The sequence below is a fragment of the Heptranchias perlo genome, chromosome 8, assembly GCF_035084215.1.
Source record: "Heptranchias perlo isolate sHepPer1 chromosome 8, sHepPer1.hap1, whole genome shotgun sequence".
NCBI classification, from domain to species: domain Eukaryota; kingdom Metazoa; phylum Chordata; class Chondrichthyes; order Hexanchiformes; family Hexanchidae; genus Heptranchias; species Heptranchias perlo.
This window is the reverse complement of record NC_090332.1, coordinates 87354938-87377190: the sequence shown is the minus strand read 5'-3', so window position 1 is coordinate 87377190 and position 22253 is coordinate 87354938. Positions and strand designations below refer to the sequence as shown.

Below are 22253 nucleotides of genomic sequence, written 5' to 3'. Positions count from 1 at the left end.
CTACTCTGCTTTTTCAAAAAAAAAGTCTAAAAAGTTTTAACATTCTTTGGCAAGCAGTCTGAGAGGCAGCCCAGCATAAGCCCAATGCCAGCTTTGTGAGGTACTCCATGTCTCAAAGTCACCATTGCAGCAAAAAGAGGCGGGAGATGGGAGAACGCCCCTCCCACCTCACCTTTATAAAATTTTGTTCTCAGGATGTATGCAACAATTGCATGGCCACATTTAGTGCCCATTTCTAGTTGCCCTCGAAGGCAATGATAGGTCTTCTCGTGAACCATTGCAGTCCTTGTGGTAATTACATAGAATGTACAACACAGAAACAGGCCATTCAGCCCAACAGGTCCATGCCGGTGTTTATGCTCCACTTGAGTCTTCTCCCTCCCTACTTCATCTAACCCTATCGGCATATCCTTCTAGGCAATGGTGTTAGGTAGGGAATTTCAGGATGAAGAGCCAGCAGCAATGAAGAAAACAGCGATGTATATCCAAACCAGGCTGCTGTGTGGCTAGCGAGGAACTTGGAGGGGATGATGTTCCCACGCCATTGCTGTTCTTGTCCTTCTCTGTGGTAAAGATTGCTGAGCTGGCAGGTGATCCTGGTGAGTTGCTGCAGTGTATTCTGTAGATAATACATAATGTAGCCACAGTGCACCAGTGATGGAGGGGGTGGATATTGAGTTCAGTGGCAGGGACGCCAATCAAGTGCGTGTTGAGAGGCCAGTAGAGGATGAACTATTGAGCACTGGTGAAGAAGCGGTAGGAATGGTTGAGGTTACTAAGAAGCTGGTTGATAGGGGAAGGAGGTCCAGCCTGCCATGTGCCCCTCTTTGGCTCTAAAGGAATACAGACCTTTGTGAACCTACTTTGCAACAGGGGCTGTTTGAACACTGGAGAGAAGGTTGCTGAGCTGGCAGGTGATCTTGGTAAGTTGCTGCAGTGTATTCTGTAGATAATACATTGGGTGTAGTGAAATCACAAACGTGAATATGATTTTGAAAAGAAAGACTTGGATTTCTATAGCACCTTTCACAACTTCCAGACATCCCAAGTGCTTTACAACCAATGAAGTACTTTTGAAGTGTAGTCACTGTTGTAATGTAGGAAACGTGGCAGCCAATCTGCACACAGCAAGGTCCCACAAACAGGAATGTGATAATGACCAGATAATCTGTTAGTGATGTTGGTTGTGGGATAAATATTGGCCAGGACACTGAGGAAAACCCCCCTGCTCTTCTTCGAAATAGTGACCTGGGTTCTTTTATGTCCACCTGAGAGGGCAGACGGGGCCTCGGTTTAACATCTCATTCAAAAGGACGGCACCTGTGACAGTGCAGCACTCCCTCAGTACTGCACTGGGAGTGTCGGCCGAGATTTTGTGCTCAAGTCTCTGGAGTGAGACTTAAGATAGACCAACAGAAACCCCGCGCCCGCCAACCAGCCAGGCAGCGATTCCCACCGGGTTCGGGCGGGAATCCGACTTGGAACATTGAAATGAGGCTAGGGAGCTAAAATGGCCACGGGCCTCACGGCAGCGTTGACATGGACGCTTCCCGCTCGCTCCAGCCTCCTCCGCACCTCACTCATGCCCCGAATTAAAATCGGAGCTAATGTACTTGACATGTACCTCTGGCAGCAAGAAACTGAACTGCAGCAGTTATTGCCTGTCAGAGATAAAGCTGCTCATTGTGAGTCTTCAAGAGCGACCTGCTCATCAACACAACGTGTTATAAAAAAAAAGTGATGATCTTCCCTGATTGATCCAAGCACTGAATTTATGGCTAGTCACTTCCCTGACTATTTTTGTTGGATTAAAAGAAGACTGTCCAGGGAGGAAACATGTGCTGCATACAGAGAAGGATGGGAGAAAGGAGTGCGAGTATACTTGTGTGTAGCTTCTCGCTCGGAGAATATCATACGCATTTTTATTATGAAATGAAGGGGCTCTGTTACATGCAGCGATGCACAGGACACAGCAGCAAAATGTAATATAGAAAACGTTGCTTTAAATCTTATTATTTATTGTTAGTCGTGGCTCAGTGGGCAGCACTCTCGCCTCTGAGTCAGAAGGTTGTGGGTTCAAGTCCCACTCCAGAGACTTGAGCACATAAATCCAGGCTGACACTCCAGTGCTGCACTGTCGGAGGTGCCGACTTTGAGATGTTAAACCGACGCCCTGTCTGCCCTCCCAGGTGGACGTAAAAGATCCCCCCGCACTATTTTGAAGAAGAGCAGGGGAGTTCTCCCCGGTGTTCTGGCCGATATTTATCCCTCAACCACCATCACTATAACAGATTATCCGGTCATTTATCTCCTTGTTGTTTGTGGGATTTTGCTGTGCGCAAATTGGCTTTCGCGTTTCCCTATATTACAACAGTGACTACACTTCAAAAGCTCTTCATTGGCTATGAAATGCTTTGGGACGCCCTGAGATTGTGAAAGGCGCTATATAAATGCAAGTTCTTTTCTTTCTTTCCTCGTACCAAGCTGCCATAGCAGCTGTTGGATAGTTAGAACTTGATTATGCATTGAATTTATCAACTTGAAGAAACCATCATAAATGAGTATATCTGGTTTCTGGAATTGAAATTGAGCTTCAGCAGGCTCATTTCAAACTTGGATATTTCTTTGATACCAAGAATTTAATGGCACTATTTGTGTAATTGAACTCAAAAACATAATATTACACTACTGGAAGGCCCAACAAGCCCTTTCTTTTTGATCTCAGTCCCACCTTCCAGCATATTCTTCAATCATTCCTCTCTCCAGAAGCCCATCCAGTTGTCTCTTGAATCCATTTATACTCTTTGCTTTTTTGATGATGTATATTCCATAAATTCCCTTCTTATTCCTGAGTTCCTTTTTCACTTGTGACCCAGTTATTTTGCCACAGTGAACACTTTGTTTGCTTTGACTTGAATAGACTTTGTCAGCCCCCTTTATACATACCAGGGTGAATTCTACAAGTCAGCACTTCTTGCACGGACCCTTGTGTGACGGGACAGCAGATTCAATAACTGGCCATGGGAGTCTGCATGTCTGATTCGCGACGCTTCCATTTTTCCAGATAGTAATTGTCCAATCTTCCTCCCATTGAGTGAGGGCCCGGGCCAGGAGCACTGATGTGTAAAATTTACCCAAAGTTGCATTATGTAGCTTCTTGGTGAACCATCGCATTAGAACGTGAGTTAATTTTTATCAGAATCTGACCCAGGCTCCCCATTTGGAAGATTCCTCTGACAATTTATAGCGAGTCTATAGCACAGAAATAGGCCATTCGGCCCAACTGGTCCTTGCTGATGTTTATGCTCCACATGAGCCTCCTGCCACCCCTCTTCATCTCACCCTATCAGCATATCCTTCTGCGCCCTCCTCCCTCATGTGTTTATCTAGTTTCCCCTTAAATGTATCGATGCTATTCACCTCAACTACTGCTTGTGGTAGCGAGTTCCACATTCTAACCACTCTCTGGGTAAAGAAGTTTCTCCTGAATTCCTTATTGCATTTATTAGTGACTATCTTATATTTATGGCCCCTAGTTTTGGATCGATTTGTGTTTCCCCCCAACTCCCCCAACAGGCCTGAACCTGCACCCCCTTTATCTGCCCTCCCGCCCGCCATAGGACGGGCCTGAGCCGGAAAAGCACCAATGCCTTGCTTATGGCCCAAGCCCCGAAATCTGGGCACACTGCTCCTTTCCCAGGTGCAGTGCATCTCCGGTAAGGTGAGCCCGTCTGGCATCCAGTGGTAGTGGTGCGGGCGGGGAATGAGGAAATTCACTACGTGGAATTGACACAAAGTTATGGAAAATTCATAAATTTTAGTAATTGAACTCGTAATTCAGAAGATTTCTGTTTGTGCATGAACTATTTAAATCAACATTTTAAAAGAGGATAGAAGTTCCCTTTAAGAAGCAAAGCTAAGGGTAAAAATGACTATTGACAACATTATCATACAAACACTGAACATGCTGGCACCAAATTCCTCACTCTGCTATTTTAAGAGACAGAAGTCTGTTAAAAAATAAACAGGTTAACGCTTACATTGGATGAGCAATGAGACGAATTTGGGTCCAACGCGTTAAGTGTTTTGTATAATAAATCACCGAAAGTGATTTCTGCCCGATCATGTTTGGCCGGGAATAAATGAGCCATTTTGCGAGAGATTATTTTAATTAAAAGAACACTTAAGTAGTTTACTTTAGCAGAATTTGCAGTGACATCAAAACTGACGTGGGTATTTGGCTGAAGGGAGTATGTGAACATTTCCATGATGCAGTTGTTTACGAGTCTCACTGTAACCCATTAGAGCACTCGCAGATTCCAGGAGGTGTCCAAACGTTCTCTCAAACATCCTTTATAACTTCATGATAACCATTTTTAAAAACGCCTATAGTACAGGGCTAGCTTAACATTTATGCAGAGGGACCACTGCATCCAGGGAATACCTTTAAGGACCAACAAAGAAGATATGGCAAAGGCTATTACATAGAGAAAAATAAACGTATCTTATGGGATCAAAAATCTATTTGTGGCCCCTCCAGGGGATGACTATTCCAGCCCAAAATCGATGCCCCAACTGTAAAGGGTTAATAACTTGGAGACTGTATCCAGAACCAATGAGAAAACCACAAAAGATATATGTTGCCATTTCCAGCGGTTCCCAGTTGTCCAGGAGGACATTCCAATTATGCTGTCCAGCCCCCCACCCCGATCTGACAACATTATTCCCTTTTTATCACCATACAGTTATGTTGGCGGAGTTAAATGATTCCTAACGGATCTGTCATATCTTCCGGCCACAGCACTGGAAAGTACATGCTAAAGGGCAAAGGAACAAATGTACATCAAATTACCGGTGACTTTGAAAAATGGATAATCTGGTAATAATAAAAAAAAAAATGACCGTAGGCAACTGCAAACATCCGCTGTGGACAGGGTTACATTACAAAGTGTTGTTCCTAGTTTAAGAAAACATCGGCACTGCATACTCTGCATGAGTTAGTAGGTTACAACAATTAACTAACCAGCAATACGCCAGCTTGAATTTCTTGCTGCATTCCATACAGCACTAACAACATGATACAAATTCTCATGTTTTCGTAACCTTGGAGTTTTACCCAGAAATGGTTGGTAACTCCTTACAAAAGCATTTGCTGGAGGAAGCTGAGTAAATTGTTTGAAAAGCAGTCAAGTAACTTATATAAATGACTAAGTGTAAGCTCCCTCCCACCACCATTTCTATTTCTGTTAACTACTGGGTGCTATTTGCCAAAGAATCATGGAGCTTGTGTGGGTAGTTAGCAAAAGCACTGGTCTATGCATGGGGTATCATTACATTCCCTTTTTAGTTCTGATGAAGGGTCTCCATCCAATACATTAATGTGTCCTCTCTTTGACTCAGACTGGAATTTTCTGTTTTTATTTCAGCTTTTCCAGCATTTTTAAACTTTATTTTTATTTCTAGAGGGGCATGAACTCTCAACAAAAAATATAGGGCCAGGAATTGGATCTTGATGGGCCCATTTTACGGGCATACAGCGGTTGCAATGATTGCCAATTTTGGGACCAAAGTCCTGCACCCTAAGGACCCCTGAAAGACGTCAGGCCCAATATTGGGTCGGGCCATTTGTCAGGTGTCCGGGGCGGCCGCCTAAAACAAGCGTTAGGATCCATGCATATGCGAATGAGGGGCCTAACGCTTGTTTCTAACGGTCCCTCAGGAAAATTGGGCTGTCCTTAAGCGGAGCAGGCGTCGGGCCTGCTTCCCTCAGGTTTTCCAGGCGTGGAAGTGTCCCAGCAAGGAGCCGCCCCCAAAAAGGTGAGTTTTGTTTTTTTAGATTTGGTGCAGAGCCAGTAGGAGCGGGAGTGCTTCCTCTGACTCCGCCGCGCTCCTGAAAGCTGTTGCCAGCCCGCAATCGACCTCCTTCCGTTCCCCTACCAGCGCAACAGCTGCTGGCAGCTTGCCCAAGCCGTGTTAATGAGGCCTGAGGCCCAATTTCGGGCTGGCCTCTGGCCTTCTGGTGGGGGAGCACGTTCTGTGCACGACGCCTATTTTAGGCCCGAAAATAGACCCAATGGAATTTCCACCCTATTTGGTTTTCCTACAGCTTCTTTGGAACATGTGACCAATAGCCCCAGATAGCCAAACATGAAATGTCAATTGGAAAAACAATCTCAATATACAGGTCTTGGCGAATGAACCGGGAGCATTCGAGTCTTTGTTCTGATACTTGTTTCTCTACAGCCACAGGATAAACTGAAAATGTTATTGGAAGAAAATAGGCAGAAGACCAAAGAATGGCCAGCACAACAAATAAAAATAAACAGATGAAAATGTCCCTGTGAACCGAAAGGATATTTTAATGAGAAGTACACTTGTGGCAGTTCTATGCTTCCCTTCTATTACTAAAAACAACATTTTCAGGCTCTTACAGCTCCACCACATCAGATTGCCACGGTGCTAACTTATTTCCAGACGTGCCAGTGAAGGTTGCCTTTGTAATTTTTGCTTCTCTGGGATCAATAATGCTAAGAAGTGAGCGTCTGTGCTACAGAAGGGTAAAGTGGCTGAATCTATTTAAGTCTGGAGTCTGCATTGTTTACCTTAACAACAAAAGCAAATGCTTGCTGCCAATAGCTCCAACTGAGGGCCTGACCAATTCTGGCCAGCTGCGATTCAGCCCGCAGGTAGGTCCTGTAGGGGGTGAGGTGAAGCGGGGTGGGGGGGGCGGAGGGCGTTGGGTCAGCCTGCAGTATTTTTGTGGAGCCAGTAGGAGCACTCAGGGCAAACCAATCTTGCAGTGGGGGCCTCAAACAGGCGTTGGGCCCCTTTCCTGCATATGCTCCATAAAACCTCCTGGGGAGGCATGGGTCTCCTTGTATCTGTTATTCCCCCTTCTGTCCATCAAAGTCTTACTGGAGTCATCAGCCATGATTGGAGGGGATAGCCCTCGTCACCAATCAACCATCAGTCATGAGGGCTGTCATGGTGGAACGTTGCCTGATGAAAGTGTCACAGCAGCTTCCTGGGTCTCTGGCAGTGATGTGCAGGAAAAGGTGATTAGCATCGCACACTAGCTGGACAGAATGGAAGCCTTTCCTATTCATAAAATTAAGTCAATTGTCATAGAAGGCTTTGACAGTCACATGCATTGCATCAATTGCTCTTTGCATCTGTGGGAAGCTTGCTAGACTGTTGAACTCTCTCACTTTGTTTATTTGGTTCCATTGGGAAGGATATGGATTGCACAGCCCTTCTGAGTACAGCATCAGGGACTTTCTTGTTGCAGTGGTGAGCAGCTGCCTCACTAATGTGGCAACAGTTCACCTGATGCTGCCTGGAAGGAACTAGATGCAAAGAAATTCAAGGCTGTGGTGATCTTGGCTGATACAGATGATATTGTTCTCCTGGTAGACATGGGCTGCAGGATTTCAGCCAGAGTTGACATATGTCCCCAGTAATCTCTAGGAGAAAGCATACACTCAGAAGCACTGACACTGAGAAAGGTCTAAGTAAGAGAACAAGAACATCTTGCATTTATATGGCAAAACCAGACTTGGATGCCTAAAGTGGAAATGCTTTCCTTCCCCAGCATTGATATTGCCCACCTTAATGAACAGAATTCACAATAAAAAAGGTATTTTCAATTTTCCAACAAAGAAGAGTACAAGCAATAAAATACAATACAGGAAGAGGTAACCGACAGTATGTAATAAGTGTGTCTCACTTTTGGATGCATCCATCCCTCCTGATCCATTTGCCGCACGAGTGTCATTCACTGGAGCTGCCATAGGCACCTTTAAGCAAAAAAAAATCAGCATTTTCAATTTCAATTTTATCTATTGTAATGTGTTGCTTTTGTACAGAGCAACTCAGAACCAAAAACATTTCAGAAACATATTGAGGAGGGATTGAGTAGAATAGGCCTATACTCTCTGGAGTTTAGAAGAATGAGAGGTGATCTCATTGAAACATATAAGATTCTGAGGGGGCTCGACAGGGTAGATGCTGAAAGGCGGTTTCCCCTGGCTGGAGAGTCTAGAACAAGAGAGCATAGTCTCAGGATAAGGGGTCGGACATTTAGGACTGAGATGAGGAGGAATTTCTTCACTCAGAGGGTTGTGAATCTTTGGAATTCTCTACCCCAGAGGGCTGTGGATGCTCAGTCGTTGAGTATATTCAAGGCTGAGGTCGATAGATTATTGGACTCTAGGGGAATCAAGGGATATGGGGTTAGGGCGGGAAGGTAGAGTTGAGGTCGAAGATCAGCCCTGAACTTATTGAACGGCGGAGCAGGCTCGAGGGGCCGTATGGCCTACTCCTGCTCCTATTTCTTATGTTGTTATGTTCTTATATTTACAACATAATACAGATATCCAACAATTGCAAATACTGTGTTCTACACATAAGCAATTGTAAAGCATTCTTTAGTACTAGTGTGTACACTGATCAAAGAGGAATGTTCACTAATTAGGAATCTCTAAGAAAATATGTCCAAAATATGGGCAAATAAATATGTTCAAGTTCTCACTTTGTTAATGTAAGGGCATGCCCCAATTTCTGACGAGGATCTAGACCGCTTACATCTTTCCTGAATTCCATGTACACTGTTGCTTTAGTGGAAAGTAAGATAGTTTGTTTTATGATTACAATATTTGAGTATCTTTTACTTTCACATTTCACCCATATGCAAGTGACATAATTATTTATTATTATACAATTTAATCCAGGTATTTTTGAAAGCAAATATAGTTGAGTGTAAGATAATTAAAAAATGTACAGCCTACTGGTTATCATAGAATCTATAATCATAGAAAGGTTACAGCATGGAAGGAGGATATTTGGCCCACCGAGTCCGTGCCAGCTCTATGCGACAGCAATCAGGCTCGTCCCACTCCCCCGCGCTTTCCCCATAGCCCTGCAAATCTTTTCCCTTCAAGTACTTATCCAATTCCCTTTTGAAAGCCATGAGTGAATCTGCCTCCACCACCCCTGCAGGCAGTGCATTCCAGATCATAACCAGTCGCTGTATAAAAAAGTTTTTCCTCCTGTCACCTTTGTTTTTTTTGCCAATCACCTTAAATCCATGTCCTCTGGTTCTTGACCCTTCCGCAAATGGGAACAGTTTCTCTCTATCTACTCTGTCTAGAACCTTCATGATTTTGAATACCTCCATCAAATTTCCTCTCAACCTTCTCTGTTCCAAGGAGAACAACCCCAGCTTCTCCAGTCTATCCATGTAACTCCAGTCTATCCACGTATCTGAAATCCCTCATCCCTGGAATCATTCTAGTAAATCTCTTCTGCACCCTCTCTAAGGTCTTCACATCTTTCCTAAAGAGCGGTGCCCATAATTGGACACAATACTTCAGCTGTGGCTGAACCAATGTGTTATAAAGGTTCATCATGACTTCCTTGCTTTTGTGCTCTATGCCTCTATTAAGTAACAAAGTATTTGTCAGGTGCGTACATGACAAACATCCCGACAATATAACATAGAATGTTCCTGCCCTGCCACTTTCAACGATTTGTGCACATATACCCCCAGATCTCTCTGTTCCTGCAGGGCCTTTTAGAATTGTGCTCTTTAGTCTACATTGCCTCTCCTCGTTCTTCCTACCAAAATGTATCACTTCACATTTTTCTGCGTTAAATTTCATCTGCCACGTGACCGACCATTCCACCAGCCTGTCCGTATCCTCTTGAAGTCTATCACTATCCTCCTCAATGCTCAGTACACTTCCAAGTTTTGTGACATCTGCAAATTTAGAATTTGTATCCTGTACACCCAAGTCCAAGTCATTAATATATATCAAAAAAGCAGTGGTCCTAGTACCGATCCCTGGGGAACACCATTGTACAGCTCCCTCCAGTCGGAAAAACAACCGTTCACCACTACTTTCTGTTTCCTATTACTTAGACAGTTTTGTATCCTTGCTGCCACTTCCCCTTTTATTCCATGGGCCGCAATCTTGATGATAAGCCTATTATGCGGCACTTTATCAAACGTCTTTTGAAAGTCCACATACACCACATCAGCCGCATTGCCCTCATCGACCCTCTCTGTTACCTCATCACAAAACTCTATCAAGTTAATTAAACACGATTTACCTTTAACAAATCCTTGCTGGCTTTCCTTAATGATTCCACACTTGTTCAAGTGACTGCTAATTTTGTCCCAGATTATCGTTTCTAAAAGTTTCCCCACCACCGAGGTTAAACTGACCGGCCTGTAGTTGCCCGGTTTATCCTTACACCCCTTTTTGAACAAGGGTGTAACATTTGCAGTTTTCCAGTCCTCTGGCACCACCCTGGAATCTAAAGATGATTGGAAGATTATGGCCAGTGCCTCCGCAATTTCCACCCTTACTTCCCTCAGCAACCTAGAATGCATCCCATCTAGACCAGGTGACTTATCTACTTTAAGTACAGTTAGCCTTTCTAGTACCTCCTCTTTATCAATTTTTAGCCCATCCAGTATCTCAACTATATCTTCCTTTGCTGAGACTGGCAGCATCTTCTCCCTTGGTATGTATTTTCACATATACTCTTCACATTTCTTTTTGGAGGTGGCAGAAAATACTCAAATAAGATATGCGCGGGGAAACTGAAATCTTGTTTAGGCAAATAGGGTGAAATGCAGTCTGTGCTGGATGTAAAGATCCTATAAGCATATAAGAAGTTCTGATACTTGGCCAAATGGTAATGATAGCAAGCAATTTCTGTGTAACTGCAAGATCAATCAACCTAAGATTACAATGAGTTTCATACCAACATCAACAGGAAGTCAGAAAAAATCACAAAGATACTTTAAATGAACTGACAATCACTTTCTCAATCTGGCTGTAAAACTCTCATCATATTGTACCGATCTCAGCTCTTCAATTATGACCATCAATTACTGAAAGTAGAGACGAGCAAGTAGCCATGCAGGCATAGGCTTCTCGTTATGGGACAATCTTTCCTGGAACTGGTAAAATAATAAAACCCAATTAAGTAACAAAGTATTTGTCAGGTGCGTACATGACAAACATCCCGACAATATAACATAGAATGTTCCTGCAGGCCTGTCTTGCAGACTGTGCAACAACAAATCACTGTCGAATAATTCCAACACTGAAATTGGTTAATAACATCTCAAGGGAGCTCTTCAGGAATTAGTCAGCAACATTGCTGACACTATTTTCGGAATTAATTAGTAATATTATTCCAAAAAATTGATCTGTATCAACTGTACAATAACATTGTTCCAAGAACCTTTCAATAAAATTATGCCAAAACACTGGACCTGGGAGATTTTGTTTATTAACAACAATATAAGCCTACTCTACCCTGTGTTGTTCCTTTGCAAGCATTATTTTTGAAACTATTGGGCTGGATTTTGCTGTGAAAATAATGGCGAGGTTAACAGTTACCGTTATTTCTGTGCAAATCGGACAGTAACTTCCGGCGACCGCACGAGCTTAGTTAAGGGCGGAAATCTGGAAGTTGTTGAACCAGATGCGGCCAAGGTTCCGTCAAATTTTTTTCGGCCATGTGTGGGATGAATTTGGGTTTGTGCAGCGACATAAAGGCTGTGTGCGCCACCGTTAAAAAAAAATCACAACTTTAAATAGAACATCTTTTTAGAAAACATTATCCAGGGTAAATAACAAACAGAACAAATGTACAAAATAATGGATAATTATAACAATTTAATGTTATATTGGCTGATAAATTTATATAGTTTATGAAATGGGTTTCTTAAGTTGTACTAGGATTGAGCAGACCAGTCTCGTTATATTTTATTAAAAATTATCTGATGGAAACGATTCCAATCAGTTTTTTGTTGAATCAGATTAATGACTCTGATTCAAACAGAAATAAATCTTACGCAATCAGAATTTTTAAATTGAGTCAGAAATACAAAACAGCTGTCAAGTCAGTCAGTGTGAATTTGCGGCGAGGGAACAGTTTAATTAAAGCTCTCCCCTCCCCCTCTCCATTGACTCCTCAGCAGGGTTTAAAAAATTATTGCATTCCAATTGTACATCTTGCAGGTCTCATTAGTTTTGGCCACCTCTATATATGGGCCTCTCATCTGTGATTGGGTGGAGATGACTGGTCTCTGATTGGGTGGAGATGCCTGGTCACTGATTGGGTGGAGATGCCTGGTCACTGATTGGGTGGAGATGCCTGGTCTCTGATTGGGTGGAGACGCCTGGTCTCTGATTGGGTGGAGACGCCTGGTCTCTGATTGGGTGGAGACGCCTGGTCTCTGATTGGGTGGAGATGCCTGGTCACTGATTGGGTGGAGACGCCTGGTCTCTGATTGGGTGGAGATGCCTGGTCACTGATTGGGTGGAGACGCCTGGTCTCTGATTGGGTGGAGATGCCTGGTCTCTGGTGAGTGGATAGGTCTGGTCTCTGATTGGCCACTGACAAACACATCGGTTTCAATTTTACTTCCTGGCCTGGTTTCTGCGCAACCAATCAGCTGCTCGCTGACTGCATTTCCTAGCAACTCAGTAAACAATGCGGCGGCTGGGGCCGGAGCCGCAGGATCGGTCACTCGGCCCTCCGGACACTCCCCAGCACCAGAGGCAGAGCAGCCCGCCTGGGGCAGGAGACCGGGAAGCCAGAGCTGGAGAAGGGCCTGGGTCCGGGCACTGGTCAGTGTGGGAGAGGGGCCAAAAGCACTGGTTTAGCGCATGGACAGAATGTTTAAGTGCACGGCCCGCAACGGACAGCTGCGCGGCTGCGCACGCGCGCAGCTTAGAGGGCGCAGTGGGTGTGACCCTCCTCCGTAAGCTCCACGAAAGCGACATTCTGCCGGCTGGCTCTCCATTCAAATGAATGGAACAGCATGATGTTCCAGCACTGACGTCGTAGATACGGAAAAATCTCACCAGAAAAAGTTAGAGCTCGTTCATTCTGATCTAAGCGCCCTTTTAACAGCGAGGTAAGTCCTAATGACTGCCAAACAACCTCTCTGGCACTGAAAATTAACTTTAACAAGTGTGGAGTCTCATTCCTTCAAATTTTAATTGTTGTTGGGCATTTTTTTAAAAATTGGGTTGTGTTTTTATACCCACCACCCTGCCCATTCCCATCTGAGATGCATTTCTGGCCAGGCTCCCTCCCTGCGGAGAGAATTATCTTGCCCCCACTGCACCCCTCCACCCTCTGCTCCCCTCCCCCACCCTCATTGAGTCTGTTTGTCTCCTACCCTGTCCCCCATCCCCACACTGGGATGGCTTTTAGCCCAAGCACAGTCCCCCTACCTTGTTGAAAGAGTTTACTGGCCTACGCTTCCTACCACCTCCCCCCCCCAACACCACCGCCATTACCCCCCCCCCCCCCCCGCACCCCTCCCCCACCCCTCCCTCAGCTGATCTATGTTTTTGGCCTCATCCTCTTCTTCTCCCTCCTCCCGACTGAGACTGTTTTCAGTCTTTGCTTTCCCCTCTCCCTACCCTCTTCCCCTCTCCCCACCCTCTTCTCCTCTCCCCTCTCCTAATCACCCCTCTCCCCATTCCATCTGCCTCCTCCCCCACTTTAGTTCAATTATCCCCCGACCCTCAAACCTTACCTGTCTTGAATACTGCACTTGGTCGTGACTCCACGAAACAACACCACAGGAGTTTGACTTGTAAAAAAGTAAAAGATGCCAGGACTAGGCTTTTGTGTTTGGCATGCTTGCGAGAGGGTGAAGCAAATTACATGATAGGGTGAGTCAGTTATTTTTATGTCACAAAGCTGGTTTATATTTCTGTAGACCTCACACATGAATCTTTGTAATGACCCACATTAAGCCATAATTATGGTGGCATAATAACAAATTTTCTTTCTTTAATTAAGAAAACAAATTGACTAAAACTTCTGTTTCATTAATACATATATCTGTGTCAGTCATTATTTTTATTTTTAATTAATATGTAGGACAGCAGTAGGATTGAGGTTAACATGAGTATTTTATTTCTCTCGAGATTTATAGAGACTGATATTTCAATGACCTTTGTTTCATCTTTTTATCAGCCTATTTTGGGATTAAAGCTGTTGGCAACATTCAGCACACTGAGATCTTCTCATTTATTAAAAACAGACAGGGCGAAACAGTACGAAAAGATTAATCAATCTCCCGTGGTGTTGCAAACGGGGAGCGAAGGCCACATGTGGTCCTCAGGTGAAGGGGGTTGGAAGGCCAGGAATAATTGGACATGGATTTGTAGATATAATTCAGTCTCCATTTTAAAGTATTACGTTCTGTCCTTGTTTTTGCGTAATACTTTGATTTCATCTTATTATTTCTAGTTAAATGGCACAATTTATGGCAATTGGGGAAGCAGGAATATGGAGTTGGTTGGACCACAGAGTTGGTTTCTATGTAACACACGCTAAGGAACTACAGTGCCGTCACTGGCGGGATGGTGTAATTACAGCGTGACAAGTTTACGCAGGTAGTTTCAATTCTAAATGTGATGACATAGGAATTTATAAGGGGAATAGATGATACAAGCATATAACAAAAACACGAGAACGGGAAGTAAGGTTTTGTAGACAGGAAGTGACACAGACAAAAAGGTTTTTCAATATATTATAGATTATTATGTTTTAAATGGAGAATGTTGTGTGTTCTCCATGATTTTAGAGTTAATTCTGATTTCAGTGTTGTTGAAAGATGGCTTTATCAGGGGAAAAGCTGAAGAAATCGATCCTAAAGATCATGAAAGCCAGGAAGAACTGCAAAATCCAATAATCAAAAATACATACATGAACACTTGCACGCGCATGTGCATACACACACATGTGCATGTGAACTCAGACACCAAAGGGCTAATATCTAATATTTGACCCTAGCCTATTTGAACACTAATGGTGCAAACAAATCTAAATCATAATGTTTTGCTACAAAATTTAATAAACTGGCAATATTTTATGTCTGCGTGTGGAATAGTTTTTTGTTGTGTTAATACAGCCAAACAATATTATTGCTGATATTAATTTGCTATGGGCTGCATCTAAAATACCATTCCAATAACTCAATTCGGAGCATTGTTTCAGACAAAGAATCTCTTTTGGTTATTAATTAAAACATTTTTAAAATTTGCAAGCAACTTAATATATGGTAATATAAGGTAATAAAGAACCAAAGTCTAGATCTAAATTACAGTTGCTAATATTAGTGGATCAGTGTTTTCATATAACATTCCTGTCTGTTATTTTGACAGGTATTTGCTTGTTTCCAATGAATGAACTAATGCCTCTGTTGAAATAGTGGACATGGGAATGCCATACAAAAAAGATATTAAGCATTTGGCCACTATTATTGCCAACAATAATCTCTTGGCTCAAGTAACTTATTTATGAAATATAAGACATTATTGCAATTTTACCTCACCAAATGACTTTTTATTTGTTTGTGTAAAAATCAATCTTACATATAACGTTCAACCCAATGTACATGAACGTGGAAAAGGCACAGGGCCCTGATGGTGGACATCTTAGAACACTGAGGAAAGTGTTGGAGGAAATTACATTCAAAAACAGCTACTGACATCACTACAAGGGAGGAGAGAAGTTAAATGAAGATGGGTTTAAATGCAATCATTATATTTACAAGGGGTTTACTGTCAATTATATAAAATCTCACAGACAACAGTTGTTTTTCCCACTTTAAACAAACTGTAGCTGTTTGATAATTGTAGCTTTCTGTCCTCCAAACTTTGTGTGGTTAATGACTCTGCCTGAAAACAAAAATAAAACTTCCCCGGTGTGAAGAACACTGAAGGAGGAAGCTCACTGGTTTCAGCTTCATACCAGCACCGGGCAACCGAACCCCAGTCTGTGCCAAATTAGCCGACCCTGGCCAGGACTGAGAATTACAAAGAATTTACAGCAATTTGGCCCAACTGGTCCATGTCAGGGTTTATGCTCCACACAAGCCTCCTCCCAACCTACTTCATCTCACCCCATTATAATCTTCTATTCCTTTCTCCCTCATGTCCTAATCTAGCTTCCCCTTAAATGCATCTATGCTAGTCACCTCTTGTGGTAGCAGGTTGTACGTTCTAACCATTCTCTGAGTAAAGAAGTTTCTCCTGAATTCCTTATTGGATTTATTAGTGACTATCTTATATTTATGACCTCTAGTTTTGGTCTCCTCCACAAACAGAAATATTTTCTCTACGTCTTCCCTATTAAACCCTTTCATAATTTTAAAGACCTCTATCAGGTCATCCCTCAGCCTTCCCTTTTCTAGAGAAAAGAGTCCCAGCCTGTTCAGCGTTTCCTGATAGTTAGAACCTGAGAGGCACTAACCACAATCTTTCGAACACCCTTGGATATGGAGGTTTGCCGGGAGATTGGAGAGTTGACAATGTAGCACTTCCGTTCAAAGACAGGTAACTATAGATCAGCCATTGTAACATCAGCAGTGAAACTTCTAAGAGGCCACAAAGCGAGATAAAGTTAATGCTCGTCTAGAAAGACGTGGGTTAGTTAAGTATAGCCAGCATGGTAAATGCTGGCTATACTTTAGTATTTATTATGTTCTTTGAGGAATTAATGGAGTGTACTGACAAAAGCAATGCAGTGGATGTTGTACGTATGGATTTTTAAAAGGCATTTGATAAGGTGCTGCATTGGAGGCATATTGATTAAATGAAGGTATTAAAAGGGAATGTGGCAGCATGCATAGGAGGTTGATTAAAAGAAAGGAAAGTGGAGGTTTTTCAGACTGGAGGGATGTAAACAGGGGATGAGAGGCTTTACTTCTGAGGCGAGGCTGCAGAAGCAGGGGATCATTTCATTAGAGTAAAGAAGGCTAATAGGAGGTCTGATGGAAATGTTCAATATTTTAAAGGCTTTTGATAGGGTAAATAGGGAAAAATATTTTCAGTGGCTGCTGATTTAATAATTAAAGGGCGTAAATTTTTGATCATCACCAAAAGAATGAGGGGAGAGTTTAGGAGAGTTTTTTTTTTACACAGAGGATTGTTAGGAACGGAATGGGAAGTTAGGACAGAAAATGCTTTTTAAAAGGGAAGTAGCTATACATTTGAAAAAGAAAATTTAAAATTGTATGGGGAAAGGGCAGAGGATTGGGGCTAATTGGATAGTTATTTTCAGCCAGCACAGGCATGATGGGCTGAATGGCCTCCTTCTATGCTGTAAAATTCTATGAGGGTGAATTTTCTTGAGGGTTCTACCAATTTTCCACTCTAAATGTGGCAGAAGACCCAGAATAACAACAACAACAACTTGCATTTATATAGCACCTTTAATGTAGTAAAACGTCCCAAGGTGCTTCACAGGAGCCATTATCAAACAAAATTTGACACCGAACCACATAAGGAGATATTAGGACAGGTGACCAAAAGCTTGGTCAAAGAGGTAGGTTTTGAGGAGCGCCTTAAAGGAGGAGAGAGAGGCGGAGAGGTTTAGGGAGGGAATTCCAGAGCTTAGGGCCTAGGCAGCTGAGGGCACGGCCGCCAATGGTGGAGCGACGAATATCGTGGATGTGCAAGAGACCAAAATTGGAGGATCTCAGAGGTCTGTAGGGCTGGAGGGGGTTACAAAGATAGGGAAGGGCGAGGCCATGGAGGGATTTGAACACAAGGGTGGAGAACTTTAAAACCGAGGCATTGCCGGACCAGGAGCCGATGTAGGTCAGCGAGCACTGTGGAAATGAGTGAACGGGACTTGGAGCGAGTTAGGATACCGGCAGCAAGAGCTTTGGATGAGCTTAAGGAATAATGGCGTAAAAAGTGCTTATGACATTTTCCCCTTACTTTCCACTCTTCCACCAACGTTATGCTGACCAAGTGGGAGAACCCCCTATGATTCCATACCTCTGTGTGCAACTCCATTCACCCACACTACTTGACTATTTCTAAATACACACAGACTCATCTCTCACTCTTGCAAACCAACTGGTTTATATATCCAGATCCATTTTCACTTATTTCTACACTCAGCAAGAGATAGGTCGAAAACATGATTAAATACAAGAAGAGATAAGTAGACACATGTTTAGAAGGTATGAAACAAAAGGTTAGGTTATCGATGGCAGGCAGCTAGTGACATAAAAAATATGTGTACCTCGATCCTGTGCAGCGTGGAACGTGATCTGGGCTATAAACCAAACAAAAGAGTTGCTTTCTTGTTGTTTAGTAAGCTTGATTTTTCTTGTAAAAGGATGTTTTTGTAACACACACCACTAGATGACAAGCTCTGTGGCTGCAGCTTGGACTAAGCAGTATAAGAAGTCCCATGATATATAACTTTATTCGAGGTCCCACAACACTACATTGTGCAGAATTATTTTTCTGACTTATCCCACTCATTTTATCCACCGAGAACACTGGCCCAGACATTCGAGGGTGGGCGCTAAACAGGCACCTAAGCCTCCAATGTAGCGGGCAGGGTGCACACGCCCATTTGGAGCTGCCTGGGGGGAATGCCCATTAGGTGTCCGCAGCTCACCCTTTCGATGATAACGAAGCCCAAAGCCCAATATTAGGTGCACTTCGATCCTATCCATTCAGGCAACCCCCACCCCCGGCCCAACATGCCCGTTTTCAGGCGCTAGCGTATTTTTGCCCCATTTGGGTTTTGTATAAAACTAAAATACTCAATGTAAAAGGTAAACAGAACAATTTTAGCTGAGAGATCTCCTGATTGTGCTTTGCTTGGTCTTTTGAATTTCCAATTACTTATCAATGGAAGCATGCAATGGGATGGTTTTAAAAAAAACAATTAACAGAAGCTTTAAATTTGCACTCACTCACAGCAGCAGAATTGGTGTTGTAGCAATTCTACTGCTCAACCAAATAGAAAAACTTACTTGACCTCATCCTCACCAATCTACCTGTCGCAAATGCATCTGTCCATGACAGTATTGGTAGGAGTGACCACCGCACAGTCCTCGTGGAGATAAAATCCCGTCTTCGCACTGAGGACACCATCCAACGTGTTGTGTGGCACTACCACCGTGCTAAATGGGATAGATTCAGAACAGATCTAGCAGCTCAAAACTGGGCATCCATGAGGCGCTGTGGGCCATCAGCAGCAGCAGAATTGTATTCCAGCACAATCTGTAACCTCATGGCCCGGCATATTCCTCACTCTACCATTACCAACAAGCCAGGGGATCAACTCTGGTGCAATGAGGAGTGTAGAAGAGCATGCCAGGAGCAGCACCAGGCGTAACTAAAAATGAGGTGCCAACCTGGTGAAGCTACAACTCAGGACTACACGCATGCTAAACAGCGGAAGCAACATGCTATAGACAGAGCTAAGCGATTCCACAACCAACGGATCAGATCAAAGCTCTACAGTCCTGCCACATCCAGTCGTGAATGGTGGTGGACAATTAAACAACTAACGGGAGGAGGAGGCTCTGCAAACATCCCCATTCTCAATGATGGCGGAGTCCAGCACGTGAGTGCAAAAGACAAGGCTGAAGCATTTGCAACCATCTTCAGCCAGAAGTGCCGAGTGGATAATCCATCTCAGCCTCCTCCCGATATCCCCACCATCACGGAAGCCAGTCTTCGGCCAATTCGATTCACTCCACGTGATATCAAGAAACGGCTGAGTGCACTGGATACAGCAAAGGCTATGGGCCCTGACAACATCCCAGCTGTAGTGCTGAAGACTTGTGCTCCAGAACTAGCTGCGCCTCTAGCCAGGCTGTTCCAGTACAGCTACAACACTGGCATCCACCCGACAATGTGGAAAATTGCCCAGGTATGTCCTGTCCACAAAAAGCAGGACAAATCCAATCCGGCCAATTACCGCCCCATCAGTCTACTCTCAATCATCAGCAAAGTGATGGAAGGTGTCGTCGACAGTGCTATCAAGCGGCACTTACTCACCAATAACCTGCTCACCGATGCTCAGTTTGGGTTCCGCCAGGACCACTCGGCTCCAGACCTCATTACAGCCTTGGTCCAAACATGGACAAAAGAGCTGAATTCCAGAGGTGAGGTGAGAGTGACTGCCCTTGACATCAAGGCAGCATTTGACCGAGTGTGGCACCAAGGAGCCCGAGTAAAATTGAAGTCAATGGGAATCAGGGGGAAAACTCTCCAGTGGCTGGAGTCATACCTAGCACAAAGGAAGATGGTAGTGGTTGTTGGAGGCCAATCATCTCAGCCCCAGGGCATTGCTGCAGGAGTTCCTCAGGGCAGTGTCCTAGGCCCAACCATCTTCAGCTGCTTCATCAATAACCTTCCTTCCATCATAAGGTCAGAAATGGGGATGTTCGCTGATGACTGCACAGTGTTCAGTTCCATTCGCAACCCCTCAGATAATGAAGCAGTCCGAGCCTGCATGCAGCAAGACCTGGACAACATCCAGGTTTGGGCTGATAAGTGGCAAGTAACATTCGCGCCAGATAAGTGCCAGGCAATGACCATCTCCAACAAGAGAGAGTCTAACCACCTCCCCTTGACATTCAACGGCATTACCATCGCCGAATCCCCCACCATCAACATCCTGGGGGTCACCATTGACCAGAAACTTAACTGGACCAGCCATATAAATACTGTGGCTACGAGAGCAGGTCAGAGTCTGGGTATTCTGCGGCGAGTGACTCACCTCCTGACTCCCCAAAGCCTTTCCACCATCTACAAGGCACAAGTCAGGAGTGTGATGGAATACTCTCCACTTGCCTGGATGAGTGCAGCTCCAACAACACTCAAGAAGCTCGACACCATCCAAGATAAAGCAGCCCGCTTGATTGGCACCCCATCCACCACCCTAAACATTCACTCCCTTCACCACCGGCGCACTGTGGCTGCAGTGTGCACCATCCACAGGATGCACTGCAGCAACTTGCCAAGGCTTCTTCGACAGCACCTCCCAAACCCGCGACCTCTACCACCTAGAAGGACAAGGGCAGCAGGCGCATGGGAACAACACCACCTGCACGTTCCCCTCCAAGTCACACACCATCCCGACTTGGAAATATATCGCCGTTCCTTCATCGTCACTGGGTCAAAATCCTGGAACTCCCTTCCTAACAGCACTGTGGGAGAACCGTCACCACACGGACTGCAGCGGTTCAAGAAGGCGGCTCACCACCACCTTCTCGGGGGCAATTAGGGATGGGCAATAAATGCCGGCCTTGCCAGCGACGCCCACATCCCGTGAACGAATAAAAAAAAAATTTAAAAAAATTAATTTCCTTAAACAAGTTTACTTGATTGTCATTTAAAAGTTTTATTAAACTTATTCAGCGTTCTCTGTTTCAGCAGACTGACTATGGCCCTCGAATAGCAACCTTTCTCGCCAAAGATGATGATCTTGTTTCCTAGGCAACTGTAATCCTGATGCTGAATCCTACCTCAACGTAGCAGGGATCCAAAAGAAGAAATTTTAGTATGTTAATTGTAAGTGAACAACATAATTTATTTTTCAAGTGCACCGGGGAAGTGCGACAGCAATATAGAAGTGACGGCTCAGGTACATAGAGAAAATGACACAGGGAAGATTGTGAGTACAGGATTGAGTTAAGGATACCAACCCTCCAGGACTGCCCTGGAGTCTCCAGGAATTAAAGACTAATTTCCAGGACATTGCTGCCAGCGTAAAACCCAGAAGAACAATCATCAGGGCAATAAAAGATTGAGTTTTTAAAAAAAAAATTTGATCATTTTGTTTATTAGTTACAAAAATGTTGGACTTGGGGGAAAAAAGGATGTTTGACTGACAGTCAAGAAACATCCAATGGGGTATTGAAGAGTCTATATGCTTTCCGATTGGCCTTGGGAAGGCAGTGCGTCACGACCAATGGCGGGAGTGTGGGGGCGGGGCGGTTGGAGGCAGGAGGTCATGTGTGATGACACCTCCAGGAATATGTCCACCCAGAGTTGGCAACCCTAGATTGAGTGCAGAAAAATCCTCTAGCTGACGCTCCACAGTCGTGTACAGTGCAATGATAAATACAACCTGTTTATTTTTGCATGGGATGTATAGGTTCGACATAAAATTAAAATATCCCAGATAAAAATAAAGCAGAATAGCTAACACCCCAACCAGTCTAGACTTGTAACTTTCTATACAGCACTGTCTCTTTTTTCCAAGTTTGTCTCTCTCTCTCTTTTTTTGCACGTGCACACACCCATTTGTATACATGCACAGGTCGCAAGAGAGAAAAAAGATGTTCATGACAAACTCTAACTTTGCAATGATATCTTTTATTTAGCGCAGATGTAAAAAAAAAACTATGAGCTGCTTCTAAGGAGTAACTGACAATCTTTTAGTTT

General features: G+C 43.9%; 1 protein-coding gene across 3 annotated transcripts in view; it reads right to left on the bottom strand.

Moving 5' to 3' along the window:
- Nucleotides 1-22253, bottom strand: part of LOC137324269 (uncharacterized) — a 145718-nt gene that overhangs the window by 28946 nt on the left and 94519 nt on the right. For all 3 annotated transcript variants that reach the window (XM_067988411.1, XM_067988412.1, XM_067988413.1), the window contains one exon: nucleotides 7727-7796. In XM_067988411.1, coding sequence (XP_067844512.1) covers nucleotides 7727-7796 — 70 coding nt within the window. The remainder of the gene's footprint in view (nucleotides 1-7726; nucleotides 7797-22253) is intronic.